We start from the raw sequence: 17,702 nt of genomic DNA on the forward strand, positions 1-17,702 counted from the left end.
GCTTTACCCACCCAGCACCTTCAGTTACTTCCAGCTTTTTGGCTGATGCAGCAGTCATGCTGCCTGCCAACTGCCTTGAAACCCATGGATGTGACAATGGGGAAAATTATTAGCAAGTGGGACAGCAAGTATGTCGTATTGAGGGGGAGGGTGGCAAAACAAAGAGAAAATATTAAAAGAAAATATCTGGGGAAAAAAAAATGTGAAGAGAGCAAACCTTTTCCTGAAAAGCAAATTGTCAAAGTTGTCCTTGTTCTCACAGAGGATGTTTTATGGCAGAAGAGGTATAATACAGGATATTATACAATGGATATTGAATTTTCACTAAAAGCTCCCCAGTGAGATATTCCTACCAGCTGCTAATGTTACACCTTCCAGGGACTTGGACTGTATGTGACACAGTGAGTGGAGAAAATATTTGCATTGTATGTAAAAAGATGTGTTAATTTTCCTTGTTTGTACTTACTGAACTTATTCTTTCTGGATTCATAATCCAGAAACTGGTTTCTCGTCTAGTCACCTGACAAATAAACTTCTGGCAGCACCCTGCCAAGTTTTCCCCCAAGGTTCAGTTCCAGCTGAACAGAACTCTGATAGTGGAGCTCAGGTGGCACCTCAGGGCATTTCTGGTCTCCTGGGAGGGGAGTGGAACAGGCGCTGAACACAATCCAACACCAGATGGGTCACTGGTCACTCATCAGGCTCACCTTCTACATTTTTAGACCTAATTGAAATGGGCTTCTTTAATACCTTGACAATCCCTGGATTTACCAAATATTGCCTTTCCTTTTTTCCATTAGTGTAATTGATGATGCATGAAGGAATTGCTTTTGCAAACCTTGCGCATTGCAGTATTTGTTTCAGGATGGTTTTTTTCCAGTGGTACTTGTTCTCCCAGAAAGGTACTGGTCCAAAGAAATTTAAACTGAGGGATTATTTGAAACAGGGTCAGGTCACACTCCATGGCTATTGAAATGTGATTAACCCTGGGTCTTTTACAGATGTGGTGTTCTTTTATCCATGGGAGCAAGTTCAGTTGCAAAGCTCACTCCTGGAACTGCAGCTCAGCTTGGCATTAGAGTATTTTTCCAAGTCAGGAATGGCACACAGATGATAATCCTAGAAATAACAACTGTAAAACAGACAGAGATTCTGTAAGACACACAGAGATTCATTCTCCAGTGTAGCTGTGATCCTTTTCCAAACCATGGCAAGTTAAACACTGGGATATGTCAGTATTTCAACCATTTCCTTAAACTAATTTGTCCCTTTTTGAAGACCCCCCAGCCAGTGTGAAACACTTGCTCTTTGTCTAAATTGCCATTTATAACAGCAAGTGGCAGGAGCTTTTCTAAATACTGCAAGCAACATTGAATTGGCAAATAATTCTGTCGAATAGCACTTAAAATGGTGTGAGAGGCTTCCCTACATCCTGTGATGCTTCTTCACTGTGGGATGAAGGCTGCTTGTCACTGTAGGTGTTCATTTGTGGCCTGCTGGTTATTCAGCTCTTGTCCTAGTCCTCAATACACAGTTGCAAATCGCAGTCAATGACGATGTTTCTTTGCATTTACTTTGTGACACAAAAGCCTATTCAAATGTTACTGGCATCTTGAAAAATAGATGGATCAGCCCATGGCTCTATACCTTGGCAGAGAGTTATTGAAGTGCTAATGGGCATCATGTGGCATTGGATAGGAAGTAGAAAGTATTTATGGTCCCTGAGCTGTGCTCAGACCACTGGTGCTTGAATGATGGTGAGACTCTGTCTAAAGCTTGCTGGACACACGAAACTGTGGGAGATGAGGGTATTCTGGATGTCCTAAGGTCATCTTCAAAATGCTTTGGCTCATTTGTGGATCTTGTTATGTGGGGTTTGGTGGTTGTCAGGGAAGCCTGTTGTATTTTAAAATAAGTATTTATTTATATAAGTATTTATACATTTATATTTATGTCTTTATTTATATATCTATAGATGGATAAGTAGATAGATAGTTTTTTATATCTATATCTATGTTGTAGTTTAGGTGCCAGACCCTCAGGGGAGAATAGGTGGAGTTACCTGCTGTGCTTTAACACAGGAGAAAGCAGCTTGACAACTGCTGAGGGGCTGGAGCCTTGTTTTCTGCCAAAGGTAGATCTTGCTGTCTGGTGGCTCCAGACTCCTCCCTGACCCTCATGGAGCTGTTAATCAGACCAGGATAGTGGTTCAGCATTTTATTCCCTGTCTCTTGCAGGTAGTGGTGATTGTTTGTGTCCGAGCGCACGGTTTCTGTGGCTGTGTGAGTTTAATGGCAGGTAATAAATGAGAATCAGCTCAGGGTTCAGGGTGAAAGCAAATGATTCCTTCCTTGCATTGTAGAGGATTCGTGATTCATAATGAAACCAGACAGCGAGTGCACTTACACAAAAACCACACTTTAGGCCAACATGTCTGGTCCAGACCAGGCAGCCCTGGCCCCTGCTGCACTCACATCATCTTATGTACACCCTCCACTTCCTTCTCACAGGAGGAGTTTCAAAAATTATTATTTTTAATTTGCTTGTCCTCAAAAGTAAGAGGGCAGTAATGTAAAATCACATAACATAATGAATTTCCTGAAAAGGTAGGATGTGGGGTGTGTGTTTTTCTGATTTTTTTTTCCTCACAATGCAGAAACAATCAGTAGGGGTCAGTTTGCTGGAAAGCGTTCCAAGCTTGTGGAAATGAATGTCACGAGGCATATTGTCAGGACCTGAGCTTAAAAGACCAGATCTTTATGTGGATAACATATTATAATTCTTGGGAGGGCTGAAGCCAGCCTCTGAGTAATTCAGCTGCCTGTGTAGGAATTCTGTGTACTTTCGTCGGAAGGATCTGATTGCTGTCCCTGTCACAGACAGGATGCAAGACTACACGGTTTTCTGATTTGTTGTCATTGTTCTTGTGTTCTTATGAAGTGGTCTCCTGAGGTTACATGAAAGATATTTTACTGGGGGACTTATTATTTATTCACTGGCAATGCCTTAGGCAGAAAGATGGACACGGCTGTTAGGGAGAAGCTCTGAGATTCCATAGCAAGATGATTTTTTTTCTCTTTCTGTGTTGGTGCTTTGAATTGAAACCCAGTCAGCCCTACAGAAATTTCCCCTGTAAAGTTAGTGTGGTTTTGGGCCAATCCCTACTGGGTGGTAGCTAAAATAGGGAGCTGTCATTGCACAAGGCACTTTGCATTTTACAGGCGACTCAGAAAAAAGTAGGTGATTGAGCAGGACAAAATACTGAAATTCCCTCTGTGACCAGCAAACAGCTTTTTAGAAGTAAGGATTGGCTGGGCAGTGTTATGAAATGTGTGTGTTTCCTCTGCAAATAAAGGTGAAGCTATCAATGGCCCTGGCAGGTGGGAAATCTTTGAGGAAAATGAGACAGTTCTGGGTTGTTGGATTAGCATCAAACAAAAGTAATTACCCGCAATGGCTTTTACATCCATATCTTCTGTGAATTTTAGCATATTCCCATTCCACAGTGTTTTCTAGTCCTAAAAAAAGTGAATTACCATAAGGCTGCAGATGGTAGGATTTTAAGAGCAGTACCCCTTGCTGGCACTGCCTACATCTTAGAGCAAGTGAATAAAAAGTCAGATATTTCACATGTCCTCTTGAAGTTTTCATGATGAGAAAGAATATATTTTCATCCCTTAGAATTCAGTTTAATTTGACAAATGTTTGCCTTCCTCCAGATATCTAGAGGCAGGCAGTGTGAGACCAGGGTGAAGTCAGTGTGTTTAGAAATTCAGAAAGATGTGACCTGACCTCTGTGAAGGAAGTTAGCTGTAATACAGAGATGAATCTGTGTTTTGTCCCTTCAGATTGATAATTTCCTTAGTTACTGAGTTTTAAAACAGGGCATTTTACTGATCTGCTAAAAGCACTCTTGAAGACATATGGCTTGAGTTGGAAAGGGAGCAGTTTTGTGAAGAAGAATGGTGTGGAAGGAGTTTGCAACCAAACTCTGACACACTTTTATCTGCACATGCAAAAACACACACTATCAATGTCCTTCCCTGTCTGGACATCAGTGCTTTGCTCCTGTGCCTTGGTGATAACACTGAAACAAGATTTGGGGTTCCCTGGATGTCTCTTGTTCACCCCAGAGCATTTCCTGCCCATTTGCCTGTGTTTACGTGCTTTCCTGAGTAATTTCTGGAGCATGTAATCTGCAGAAATGTCTTCAGTTTTAACTCTTACATAGGACAATTTTGGTGGGTGCCAATGATAGACATTAAAATTGAGAGCAAAGTCTCATTTCATCTCTGTGTCCTGCTAGATTAGATGCTGTCCCGAGGCTGTTGGTGCTGTGGTAGTTGACAACCAATTCCATTATAAAAATGTGAGTATGGCCATTTTCCCTTCCAAAGACGGAGCATGTGTTTTGCCAAGCCTACTACAGATGGTACAACAGCCCCCTAAAGAACTGAAAAAATAATTTAAAAGAAATCAATCAGTCCCACTGCTGGCCTGGGGAGAATGTCTGCAAAGAGCTGTGCCCCGCTCCCCATTCCCAAAGCAGAGCCACGTGGATTTGCAAGGCTTTGATGTAGCTTTTCCTCACTACTCTGAGCATTCACCTGGCTCCCACCAGGGTAGCCATCAGGACTGGTAGCTCCAAAATCTCCCTTGGGCTTGTGGTCCTGGTGGAAGGCAATGGCTGAGGGTCTCTTTCTGGCCAAGACTGCTGGCAGAACCAGCGTCCCTGCTCCAGCCTTCCCCAAATCCCTCACTCCATGACGGACCAGTGAGCGAGCGGTCCTGTGCCCCAGCTGTGTGTGTGGCATGTTTGGGAAGCGAATGTTTGGTTACTGCTGAGTTTTTCCCTCTTTGTAAATGCAACCAGCAGATATTGAGAGCTGTGTGTAGAGGTCAGCAAGGCGTTCCCACTGAGGAATAGTCATTTATTTCTTTTTAAATTTCTTTTAAATTTCTTTTAAAATTTCTTTTTAAAAGCAAACCCAACAAACTTAAGTCTGAAAGCTGTGGGATGAGAATATATCAGATGATCTCCCTCAGTAAGTTGCCACAAATACATGAGGAGCTCTTGATTCTACTCTAAAGAGAAGGGGAAGGACTTCCTATTGCCTTGTTTTTCTTTTCTTTTTTCTTAGGAAACTGCTGTTGTTGGTAAATAACATGCAGCAAGGAATTTATTAGTAATACCCAGTACAAGCATCTCCTCCTTATCCTGTTCTCTATTGCTGCAGGAAATAGGTTTTGAGATTGAGACAGAACAACTTCTATGGCACCCTAGTTAATTATTTGAAATTAAAATGTTAGTTGAAGAAGGATGCAGGATTAGTGGTGCTGTTATAAAGAAGGATGGCAAAGCTCATTTTAGGATGAAAACAGTCTTCCCTATCTCAAATTAGGAACCAGGAACATTATTTCTCTTTATACCAGATACAAATGAAGCATCATTCTATTATGAGAATAACAGATTTAAAGTATTTTATTCCTAGTTAAATCTAATTCATGGTACTCAATGCAGATTTCAAGGATCAAGGGATTTAGATTATTCTGCATTACCAGCTTTAGGCTGTCATTTCTTGGTGTGTTTCAAGTGCCTGCTGTGCTTGAAAAGGCTTTCAGGGCAAAGGTGCACATCCCAGTCCCTGCCCCAAGGGACCTGGTGTAGTTCTAGCCACCAGCTTGTGCTGCCTCTCTTGGATCAGGGAACTTGCCAGAAAAGATACAAGATTAGTTTTCAGCCGTCAGCAGGCCCCAGATTTTGCTCTCCAGATGGCCACACACACTCTGTAGTGGCACAAGGGAAAGTCTGACCAGTTCCTTGAGGAGATCTCACCTTTGCTTCCAAAGGCTTCTGCGGATGCGGCTCTGTGTGTGTGCCTGGAGTCATAATTGCAATGGGAAAAGAAAGAGCTCCTCAAGTAGAGGAAGGGAACAGAGCAAAATAAAGCTCCTTTGGGGTTTGTGGTTATTTAAATGCTTTTTTTAAGACACCTTTCTCTGGCTGCGAGCCTTGGGTTTAGGTGTTTCATCCTCCTGGAAAATAGGAACAGCCTCTTCCCAGCTGGAGGGTTATTTGTGACTGCAGCTCTCAGAGGGATGGCAAGTGGGCAGAACATCCTGGAAAACTGCATGGAAAGGGAAAAGCAAAACTGCTATTTGTTCAGATGCAGACTTTCATGAGTGCTAGGAGTGATTGCTGCCTGTGTCTGTAACAGCAGCCAAGACTGATTTAGGTACATTTTAGTCATGTTGAGGCAAACCCAGTCTTGTAGCTGTGTCACTCACGATGCTGCAGTGCTGCACAGCTATTGACCAGTGTCTGCACCTCTGGGATCTCATGTCTAATTCAGGATTGACCAGAATGGATACAAATCCATCCTAATTGGCTAACTAAGTTAATGAACTTTCCCTCCAACTGACTGCACAACGGCGAACCGACCCTGTCACGCACTGTGTGAGCACTGCAGCCGGGCAGGGCTGACATGTCCTGCTCCACTGTGTAACCAGAAAGTTCTCAAACACTTAGAGCTGCTTAAGTCGAATGGAGGAGGAACTGCAAGAGGACAAAGCTCTGACTGTGAACTTCGTAACTGTACCTTGTGTATGTACAGGGTCAGAGTAACTAATGGTTTTAGAAATGTAACTGTGAACCACGCTCCAGCTTTTAGAAATAATTTAGGTGCAGCTCAGGGACAAGTTAATAAGTTATTACCTGATCAAGCTGGTGGAAATGATGCAGATGCAATTTTGTCTTCCTAACTTCTTTTCTACTTTTTTTAGAATACTGTGGGAATAGTTGTTATTTCTGGACCGCAGGTCCTTTTGGTGTGTTAGCCAGCCTTTGGTTGTGATCACATATATAGGGAGGGAAAAGATGAACAGGACAAGATTATGGTGATAGTTCCTGGGTATACCAAATCAACTGGCTAGCTGAGGACTTTCTGAACAAAAGGAGCTACCTTTAGCAGCCTTTCAGTTAGTATTCCTACAGGGTTTTGTCCAATCCTGTTTTGTAATAACATAAGCTCTTAGCTCCTGGAGCCTCCTGTGATCATTCTAGTGTTTAGTTAAGTTTTGTGAATGAAACGTCTCCTTTGATTTGCATTTTTCAGCTGCCAATCTTATTTGGCAGTCTTCTAAGAGAGAAGGTGATTCAGTTTTCCCCTTTTCCTTGTTACTCATAGTGTTAGATCTCCTCCATATCCCACACTAGTTGTTCCTTTTCCAGCATGTTTAATGTTTTACTGTAAAAGAACTTGTTTTGTCCTTTTGGCAATTCTTTTTGATGCCCGCTGTGACTTTCCCAGTAATAACCTTTAATATTACAGGGATGCAGTAAACTTACAAGTACAGAAGTGTTTTTATTGGCAAAGAGGTTCTGTTCTCTGCTATCATTAGAAGTCATAAGCAGCTCTATCTAAACAAAATTCTCAGCTCTAATGCCCACTGAATCAAGAAGTCCTTCCATCAGCTTTGGTCAGGAGTCTAAATCAAACCACACTGAAAGCATTTTGCAGGAAAACAACTCAAAGTGGAAGTGGCTGTAAAACAGAATTCGCCTTGGCTTATTTAATCCATCACTTCTGAACAGTAAGAAATGCAAAAGCAGAGTTTAAGCATTGCCAGAAAAGCACAGTTTTTGGGCTCTGCTGACAATTGCCAGCAATCTAATGCTGTCTTAGGCAATAATCTGCATGGCTTTGTATGGCACTGCCGTGGAAACCCAACTGTGCCACAGCCTCCTCTTCCTTCTTCGTGGAATGAACCAGATTGTGGAACCGATCCCAGTGTGAAGATTATTTTTTTTAATTGATGAGGAGAGGTAGTGTCTGCTCCTCCTCAAGTGTTCTCATAGCCACAGAAGACATTCTGCTACAAATACACTATTATTTCATCAGAAATGCTGCTCCTCAGGGCTGGATGGCTGCTGCTCTCCCAGAGCCAGCTCACTGCAGAGTCAGGCAAGCACCAGTTCAGGCACAAGGAAAGTGATGGACGGGGAGCTGGACACTGGAACCATTCCTTTGGATTGCTGCATTGTCTTACAGAGCACATCTCTAGGAACACGGCAACTGGTTTATTGATATTCAGGTTGCCCAAATCCCTTTAAAACAGTGCTAATGTAATCACTGTAATTCCCACAATGAAAAGCAGAAGTAGGGGGTTTCCTCTTTTCTATTTAAATGATGATGTCTGTGTACAGCTGTTCAAAATTTAATCTTGTAGCAAGTTAGCTCCTGCTCCAAGTAAATTTGCTGGACATCCAGAGAGATAAAACAGTACAGTAGAATTCTGGCTTTTCCACTTAGGTAAAAAAAATTTGAAGTACAGCAGGATGGAATTGAACCTCAGATGTATTAAAGAGTTGTGAATTGATAACTGTGAGTAACTAACTCCTTTGACTTCAGCAAAAAGGAAGATATGAATGGCTGAATATTTAAGTGCAGTTTCAATTGGCATAATATAGGAAATTAATAAAAAAGCCGTTAAAAATTGAGTGCTGGGTTTCTGGATATTCTTATCTCATTTTCTGTTTCCAAGGAGTGGACTTCCCAGCAATTCCCACTGAAGCAATAATTCTTGTTAGTTAAGGTGAACAAAGCAAGCTTCAGGATATCCTCTGCTGAGAATATAGGGGCTAACCCTTGGACGAATCTGGTTTCTCCAGTGAGGAAAAGGGGTGGAACTATCAGTACTGAATTCTTCCAAGTGCTGCATCTTGTGTATTGTTGAGTAAATTGTGAACTTGCCAGGCAAGCTGTGTTCAGGCCTTGTCTGGCTTCATAAGTGGTGTTTTTGTAACCAGGTTCTGACCCTGTCACAGCAAATGGAACTCAGTAGTATTGTAGAGCAACCTCCTTCTCGATGTAAATGTGTGTGTCAGCTGTGTGTGCACATACTCCTCCTAAACATTTTGTTTACATTTTGTATCAGTATGTGCTAAGGAAAAAGCTGGCACCTCATGGTACAACATGCTCCCTATAGAGAAGACAAGATTGGAGCTTGAATACTGATGAGTGGCATCTGCAGTGAGAGAAACACGATCTAGAGTGTCCTGTCAAACACAGACACACACTGGGAAACACAGACTGTGTGAGTAGTTAGGGCCACACCTTTAAAACACTTATTCTCCTCTCTTTCCAGCTTTTGACCCATTCCCACCTTGTCACCCAGCCCAGAGCACTGAGTGCCGTGTCCAGTTGATCCTTGAGCACCCACAGGGATGGGGACTCCTCCACCTCCCTGAGAAGCCCCTTCCAATGCCTGACCACCCTTTCAGTGAAGAAATTTCTCCTGAAGTCCAACCTGAGTCTTCCCTGGCATGGCTTGGGGCTGTTTCTTCGTGTCCTGTCCCTTATTCCCTGGGAGCAGAGCCCAACCACCACTGGCTGCCTGATGATCTTAGAGGTCACCACCTCCTCTCAGGGAGTTGTTGAGAGTGAGAAGGTCCCCCCTGAGCCTCCTTTTCTCCAGGCAGAGCCCCCCCAGCTCTCTCAGCTGCTTCTCATCATCCTTGTGCTCCAGATCCTTCCCCAGCTCTGCTGCCCTTTGCTGGACAAGCCCCTCAATGTTGTTCTTGCAGTGCGGGGCCCAGAACTGGATGCAGCACTCAAGGTGTGGCCTCACCCATGCCCCGTACAGGGGGACAGTGTCCCGAGTCCTGCTGGCCACACTTTTCCTGACATGAGCCAGGATGCCATTGGCCTCTTGGCCACCTGGGCACACCTGGGCTCATGTTCAGCCCCTGTTGACCAGCACACCCAGATCCTTTCCCACTGGGCAGCTTTCTAGGCACTCTGTCCCCAGTCTGTGGCACTGCATTGGGTTGTTGTGACTGAAGTGCAGGACTTTTCACTTTGCCTTATTGAACCTCAGTTTGGTGAGGACACAAGCACACAATGAGGCATTTATGAAATTCTCTATTTTGTCCTGTGGGATGTTCTGGGAGAACATTTCAGACCACATGCAATCCAAACCTTTGTATACCTTACTCCAATTGATTTGGTGCATTCTCAAGCTTTTTTTTTTTTTTTTTAAATGCTCCTGTGTTCGAAATTGTCAGTGTGTGACAGCTTTGCATGACATATGGAACTGATGGTGTGTTTCAAAGCTCCTCACACTTGTCAGAAACTTCTCGTCTGCCTGAGAGTCTGGAACCTGGTGATCTTGTGTTTTGCACCCAGCAAAGCGAAGTAACACGATCCATCTGTTGGCTGTTGAATTAGCAATGAAGTAAAACAAAGCCCATGTGCAGAGTGATGTAACAGAGTACCTATAGTAAAGTTTGTGCCAGGGATGATTTTCAGGGTGATGTTTTCTAAAATCAATTGCATTGTATTAATTCATCCTCCTTCAAAGGATGAATGTTTTAAATCACGTTTCTGAGATTCCCAGGGCCTTGGACTGCGCCATGATTGGGTATCAATTTTAGCTTGATCACATCATACAATCAGTAAGGTTGAAGACCTCTAAGATCATCAGGTCCAACCATTAATCCAGCACTGCCAACTCCACCACTAATCCATGTCCCTCAATGCCACAACTACACAGTTTTTGAACACTTCCAGGGATGGTGATCCACTGCTGCCCTGGGCAACTTTTTCCAATGCTTGACCATCACCACGTTGTGCCTGAACTGTGGCACAGTTCAGGTTCAATGGTGAAGTAGCATGAAAGCATCTTTCTTCTTTCTTGGCTTAAATAGTGCTGTGAAAAAAAAAAAATCACTTTAAATTGTGGTTTTAGACCTTGAGAAATCTCTTCAGCATCAAGATGATCCTATAAACAGGACACTGCTGAAGCTGGAAGACCTGTGTGGATTCCAGATATCTGTAATTCATCATGGGCAGGTCACTTTCCTGTGCCATAATTTCCTTAGCCCTAAAGTAGAAATTAATGTTTAACTTTCTTTCTAAATTGTCCCATGCCTCACTGTGATTAAATGTGCTGTGTTGTATGTGCTGAGTAGTATTATTATAGCATAAAACTGTAGAGAAAATTAAAATTAAAAGAGAGAAGCATTGCAAAAACATGTCTTTGGAATAGAGGAGCTGTTTGGGCTGTTGGAGAGTCTTTATTCACCATTGCAGGTAGATGGTAACTGGTGCCACAAGCAGCTTGAGAAACACATGCACTCATGACTGAAAGTCCCCAGGGTAGAAGTGGCTCAACCAAATCCCAGGGTTGTACTTGTACACACCCGTAAAATATCCCATCCAGGGCAAGCTGCCTGTTTAGGTATTCTCATTGTTTGGGAATTTGTTGTTGGGAAGATGTTACCAACCTCTCAGCACACAGTTCTCATCAGTGTCTCAGTGGATGCCAGTCCCTTGAGGCAGAGGCTGTCTGGATTTGCCTTCCACAGAGCCAAGGTCACTGTCAGCACTCAGTTAGATGTCTACACATGATTTGTGCTGACCCAAAGCTCAAAGATACCCACTAGGTTTTTTTTGTTGATCATCCTTGTGTAGAGAAAGCTGTTTTTACCTGACCCTGAACCTTTCTAGCACTATTCCTGATAGGAAAAAATAAGCCGTATGTGCTTAAAGTCAAAACTAAAAGAAGGGACCTTTTTCAGAGGTGCCTGTGATCTGCTCAACCTTCCAGGAACTGAGGAACGGCAGCCTCTGTGTGTGCCTCTGTCACTGCCTCCCTTCCTTCTTGAGTCCACTCTGTGGATGACCTGCTGGCAGGAGAAGCCCCTTTCTGAGGTTATCTCTGGGTTGACAAGTCCAGTAAAGGAAAGTCCACTAAAGAGTAAGTCAGATGGGGGCAACAGTGTCTTTGGAATCACAGGGTGGAGAGCTGTTGGGTCAGAGCCTTTTCAGGGAACAGATGTAGAGTCAAGCTGGTAAATTTGTTTGGAGCAAAAGAAAAAAATAAGAGTGATGGTTTCTAGTTCCAATAGGCAGGAGCTTTTTGTTACTGTTAAAGTCTACAGTTCCTTCCTCTCCTCTCATCTCCTTTGCTTCCACTGTTGGGGGATTTAGTTTTTCCCTGGGTACACAGGCAGCTCTTGAGAAGGGAAAATGTGGTCAGAATACCAGCTCCCTGACCATAATCCTGAAATAGGACTGAAGCTGCAGTACATGTAGCAGCAACAGAGGATGGGGAGGATGATTTCCTTCTCTGGTGGGTGTTTGGGTGGGACATGTAAGACTTTTTATGCTGCACATTGTTGTAATTCCAGCCATGCACAGAAAAAGCTGGGCAGTGCTGGCTGAGAAGGTGCTTGTGCACCTGTACAGGGTGGAACAGGCATCCGGAGGCAGAAATAGACACCAAGCCATCCTGTTTGGGCAATTACACTGTTCCTGCCTTCTCACTACAGTCGGCACTTCAGCAGCTAAGCCACAAAGGGAGCAATAAAGACAAATGGGTTCTCCTTTTGAAACTACCTGTACTTAAAAGAACCTCCCTCCTCGATGGCATTCATTATGTGTCTGTTTATTCATCCTTTGCTCACATGATAATTTGCTCCTGCAGAAATGTATCTCAGCTCCACCCTGTGCTGGGATTGAGCCACTTTTATGGCACTGCTGGAGATCATTTACCAGGAGAAATTAGCTGTACACATCCACAGTGGGACTGCCAGAGCTATACCTGCCCATAGCTGCTCCCGATGCCACCACTGCCTTCACAGTAGCTCATCTTAAATCCCACTGGGTTTCTGACTCTGCCCTGGCTTGCACTCTACATCCCTTCAAGAGCTGGCAATATTCCGAGATGTCTCTAAGTGAAAATGGGAAGAGGAGCTGTTGATTGGGAAGAGGAAAGTGCAATGCCAGCCTCTGTCCCACTGCCGCCCTAATAGAAAAGATTTGTGGCTGTGGTTGAGCTGAAGCAGCAGCTGCTGTGGTGTCACTTCAATTTTATTAATTTGGGAGTGGGTGAGTGCAAGGAACAGAAAATGCTGTGGAAGAGGGGAGAGAAGCCAGAAAGGAAGAGGCTGGCACAAGTGCCAGGCTCCTTTACTGGAATGCAATGCTCTGCCCTCTTGCCTACAAATTAAACATGTTTCTGCTGCCCCTCTCTCCAAATGAACATGCTGCAGTTTTGTGTCTTCTGGATGAGGTCTTTCCTTCGTGGTGTTGTCACAGAAGCTCAGCTCCTGGTCTGGAGTAACTCAGGTTTCCATCCTACCTGGCAATGTGCCCTACTTTTATTCACCTTTGTTCTGCCAGCCCAGGCTGGGGTTCAGGAGTCTCGGCTGTCACTGGCAGGAGTAATTGCAAAAATTGATTCATGGGAAATGCCTGTAACAGGCAAATCCTTTTGACAGACCACACAGCCATCATACTCTGCATTTATTTGAGTCAATCAATGCTCTGATGCATATTTGGGTCATAAATACTCTGATATAAATTGTATTTATTCTTGTGACAGCTGTGTTCCATTACCTGTTATTTATTTGGCTCTGTTGTCCTTTCGTTTTACACCTTGTGGAGCTGTCAAGTCAGCTGCTTACCACTGACAAAGCTCACAGCTCAGAGTCTTCCAAAAATAAATCCTCCGAAGGGATTTGAGTAACAGCAGGATGTATGTTGTTGGAAAGTCATTGGACGATCTTTATTTTTGTTTGTTTTATTTGAAAGAGGAGCTTTGTGCATTTTGCCCACATTTCAGAATTAAGACTTTTCATTTATGATCCAGAGGTCATTGAAGCTAATGATCCCACTGATTAATGTGAGTTTTGGATCACACCCTGCATGTCTCGAAGCTGAATTAACCATGTTATTTGATATTTGAAATGGATGACTTGGATGTTTTTAATTTTCCCTTGGAAGCTTTTTCAGTTTTGTGTCTCTTTACATCGTAAAAATGGCAGAATATGGAATTCTGAGATGAATGAATTGCTTGGAAGTGTCCTTCCAAGAGAAAGATCAAATTACAGTGGTCACTGGTCTGGACGAGTCACAGTCATTTTTGGCTTCTCATTCCCAATGAACAGCCACATATCCTTCGTGCCAGCTTGTTGCACCTGCGTTGCAAGGTGCCGAGCCCTTGGTGTTAATTCAGGAAAGCACTTAATCACGGAATTGATGACTCTAAAGTGCCTAATATAAGCGTGTGCTTAAGTGCCTTGTTGGAGTGGGGCCAGTGCAGATGTGCCCTTGCTGAGCAGAGATTTTTGAGCCACTTCTGGTCTAGTTTCTCTGTAAAACAGAGATGAAGACATTGCTCATAGTTTTATTCAACGGGTTTTGTTTGCACAAGGATTTTGGGATAGATGCAGGGACTGAGTTCTATCAGTAGGGTTTATGTGTGAGCTAAACAGCAAAACTGTTTGTAGCATTACTATTGAAGTGTGTGTGATGCAATGTTGCATGTGCTGCATTTCAGGCCTTAACACTCTATTATCTTGATTTATTTTACTCTAAATATAAATAATATAATATAAATATAATATAAATATATAATATAAATATAAATATAAATATAATATAAAATATATAATTCTATCATTTAGATCAAATATCGCAGTGCCAAATATATACACACTCATATGGCTCACAAAACATAGATGCAAATGGATATGTATTATTTATAAAGAAGCTTTGACATCTTACTATACTAAAAAAGGAAAAGACATTTAGTCATAGTTCAGCATTCTGCACATTTTTGATCTGTCGTTTATCGTCATCCATGAAAAATTCATGATTCGGGTCTTAACCATTTTAATTTTATATGCACATTCCACCCAAATGGGGGTGTGTCCTCTGCTCTTGTCTTTTTTTTTTTTTTTTTTAAGTTTTTTTTCCCCGGCTGTGCCAAAAGGCCACAGTGCCCTCCAAGACCTACCTGATAACAAATGAGTGTCAGAACTAAAGAGACTAAAGAGAGACCTGCAGGTGTTCTGGTGCCCTATCTGGATTTGCTGAATACAAGACAGCCAGTTAAAGGCAGAGTTCATACTATGCACCAATAAAATCCATGTAATTGCCCTTATCCAAATCTCTAATGTGGACAGACAAAAGCCAGGTATAAATCAGCTTAAAACATGGCAATTTCTGCCAAGATCCAAATTAATCAGGAATATGGTGTGAATGCCCCATTTCAGGTGTTCTCAGGGGGGTCACAGGCCAGATTGTTTTGAAATGGGTGGAGGAGTGAACTCTGAATCGAGGGGATTTTTTGCAGAGGTTACTCTATCAAGAGCCTCATTCCTACATAACAGAAGGACTTAGGTTAATGCTTTGGGGGTTTTGGAGAGAACAAGGGTGAACTTGAAGTCTTTCAGATGAGAACAATCCTGGCCTGTTTGGACTTTGTGATGGGTTTAAGTACAAGTTTAATGATGGTGAAAGGACCTAGTGAGGAGACAGGGCTGGTGTCAGTGGATGATAGTGGTGTTTACTGGTTTTCCTCACTGTTTCATAATTTCTTTAAAATAGGAAGGATGCTAGGAAGGATGAAAGAACCTCAGCTTCTGAGGCCCATTTCTCTCAGGTCTCTGTTGCAAGAACCAACAAGAAGCCCTTGCCTTGTTTTCTGTTTGCTTGAAACTCCTCCCAACCTCCACCATCTCAGTAACATTTAAGCAGAAGCTCTTAATTTATTCTGTCCTGGTTTTGCCCATCCCCAGATCTGAGCTCAGCTGAAGCTGACTGTGAGGGGCTGGTGCTTTCAAGTAATAAGAGTTCACTGGTCTGAAGTTTCTCTGGGAATGAAAAATCTGTTTGATTAAGGAAACACTGACTTCAGAAAGCCTATCAGCCTCCACAACTCTGTATGGCAAGGCTGCAGAATGTCTAATTAAATGGAACTGCTCTCTAGAGGATTTGGCTTGCAGAAAATTAGTTTTCCTGTTCTTGGTCTGATATTTATTAAACGTTTCTTTCCTTTTTCTCTCCTTTGCAGTTTTTATCTGTAGTTTCATGGTCGCGGCGCCCATCTTTGGTTACCTTGGTGACCGCTTCAACAGAAAGGTCATTCTCAGCTGTGGGATCTTCTTTTGGTCAGCTGTCACTTTTTCAAGCTCCTTCATCACTGAACAGGTAAGATCTTTGCAAAGATACTTTGCAAGGTGTCCTGAAAAGATGGACAATATATTCCTAAATAGCTCTCCATCCCAATGTGCTCAAGGGGAACGTATCCCTCTCGTGTGTATTTAACATTTAGTATGTTGTATTATCTGACCTTTTGTGGGAGAAGTGTGCTCTGTGTAACTGTGTTTGCTTAACTGTGGAAGCTGTCACCCTTTGATGGTGCATATTCATAAAAAATAACAGATGAAGCTTATCTAAGCAAGAGTTTCTGTTGACATAAGGGCTTTGTTTTGAGGGAGATCCTAAAGAAGCTTTAAAAGGCTTTACAAAAGTCTTGGGAAAAGGAATCCGTGGCTACACAGTGGTTCTCTTGTCTTCTGGTATGTAACTAAAGCCATTGGAGTCTGTTGGGAAGCCTGCTCATGGTATGTGGAATAACAAAATGCATCCAGCAGTGGTTTTACAGTTGCCCTTTGGTTTCTGTCCACCAGGGCAGAGAAAGTGGATGATAACATGGAGATCAGACACAGTTTCAGCTCCTTTAACACTTGTCAATGGATTTGTCTTGGGAACTGGTGATGGAGTTGTCAGGCTCACTTAATTTTGCCAAGCTCTGCATCCCTCTCCTGCTCCCAGGACAGCTGCAGTACCCCGTTCTCAGGACTCCTTGCTGCATTAATTTTCTTGTCTGTCAGAGGCATTTGGAGGAAACAATGATCTGGCAGTTTCTGGGGGGAAATATCCTCTTGTTTAAATCATATTACAGTGGAGATTTAATTGCTGCAGGTGGCAACATTCCTGGAGAGACAAATCACAGCTCCTGGCATCATCAGACTGATTTCCCCAAGGGAGGCAGGGGCATTCCTCATCCTTTCTGTCCAGCTGCGCTCCAGAGATTGCAGCATTGTGGTCACACCTAAAAAATGACAACCAGGGACTAAACCTCTCCACCCTGCTCTCTCCTGCCCACCCACATGCTCTTCAGTTTCTAAAAAAAAGTTTCCACCTAAAGGAGGCAGTGACACTCATGTCAGTCTGGCTTTTACCAGGATTGGTCGTTGCTGCATGTCTAGAGCAAAAAGCATATGGCCAAATGTGGAAGCCTTTAACTCAGTAAATTGTTGTGGTTTACCCTTGGCCAGGAAGCACCTTTTCCAGAGAAAGAATGTCTCTCATCTAAAATAAAAAAGGGTTTTTTTTGGTTTTCTCTTTAATTTTTTTCTTTAAATGTTTCTCATAACATTCTGCAAAAGTAGCTGTGATCAGAGCCCAAAGAGAGAAGCATTTTAGAGAGAACCAATGGCCTTCTTATAAACACTTCTTGTGTTATAGACATATATTCATGCTTAGGTTCTCACTGATCTCCCTGCAGTGGCCTGGGTCCCACATCTGGAAGTAGGGGAGCACTGGAACTGGACTGATGTTTTCAGAGTTGAATTTCAGTTTAAGGATTTGGGGTTTATTAGCTGAAGTAGTTCAGGGATTTATATATATGGTTATTTGTGCACAGGGAGTCAGAGTGGCAGTAGCATATTGTTAGCCAAAGATAGGGAAAATAATGTTTATAAAGCTGAATTATGTTTGGAATCCAAACCCAATGTTTTGGAATTCATAAGACAGACAAGATCAAAATATCCAGGCCTGTGTTAAGTCATCCTGGATTTGCATCAGTATTAACTCTGGACCCCAAAGACCATCTTGACAAAAACC

The 17,702-nt window shown here is 42.8% G+C and overlaps 1 protein-coding gene across 4 annotated transcripts in view; it reads left to right on the plus strand.

The window, feature by feature from the left end:
* Nucleotides 1-17,702, plus strand: part of LOC103621627 (protein spinster homolog 2) — a 98,748-nt gene that overhangs the window by 10,223 nt on the left and 70,823 nt on the right. For all 4 annotated transcript variants that reach the window (XR_001864864.1, XR_001864865.1, XM_017743051.1 and 1 more), the window contains exon 2: nt 15,865-16,001. Coding sequence is in view for 2 of the 4 variants with exons in the window: in XM_017743051.1 (XP_017598540.1) it covers nt 15,882-16,001 (120 nt within the window). In the remaining 2 variants the exon portion in view is untranslated. The remainder of the gene's footprint in view (nt 1-15,864; nt 16,002-17,702) is intronic.

The sequence above is a fragment of the Corvus brachyrhynchos genome, unplaced genomic scaffold (assembly GCF_000691975.1).
Source record: "Corvus brachyrhynchos isolate BGI_N302 unplaced genomic scaffold, ASM69197v1 scaffold99, whole genome shotgun sequence".
NCBI lineage: Eukaryota > Metazoa > Chordata > Aves > Passeriformes > Corvidae > Corvus > Corvus brachyrhynchos.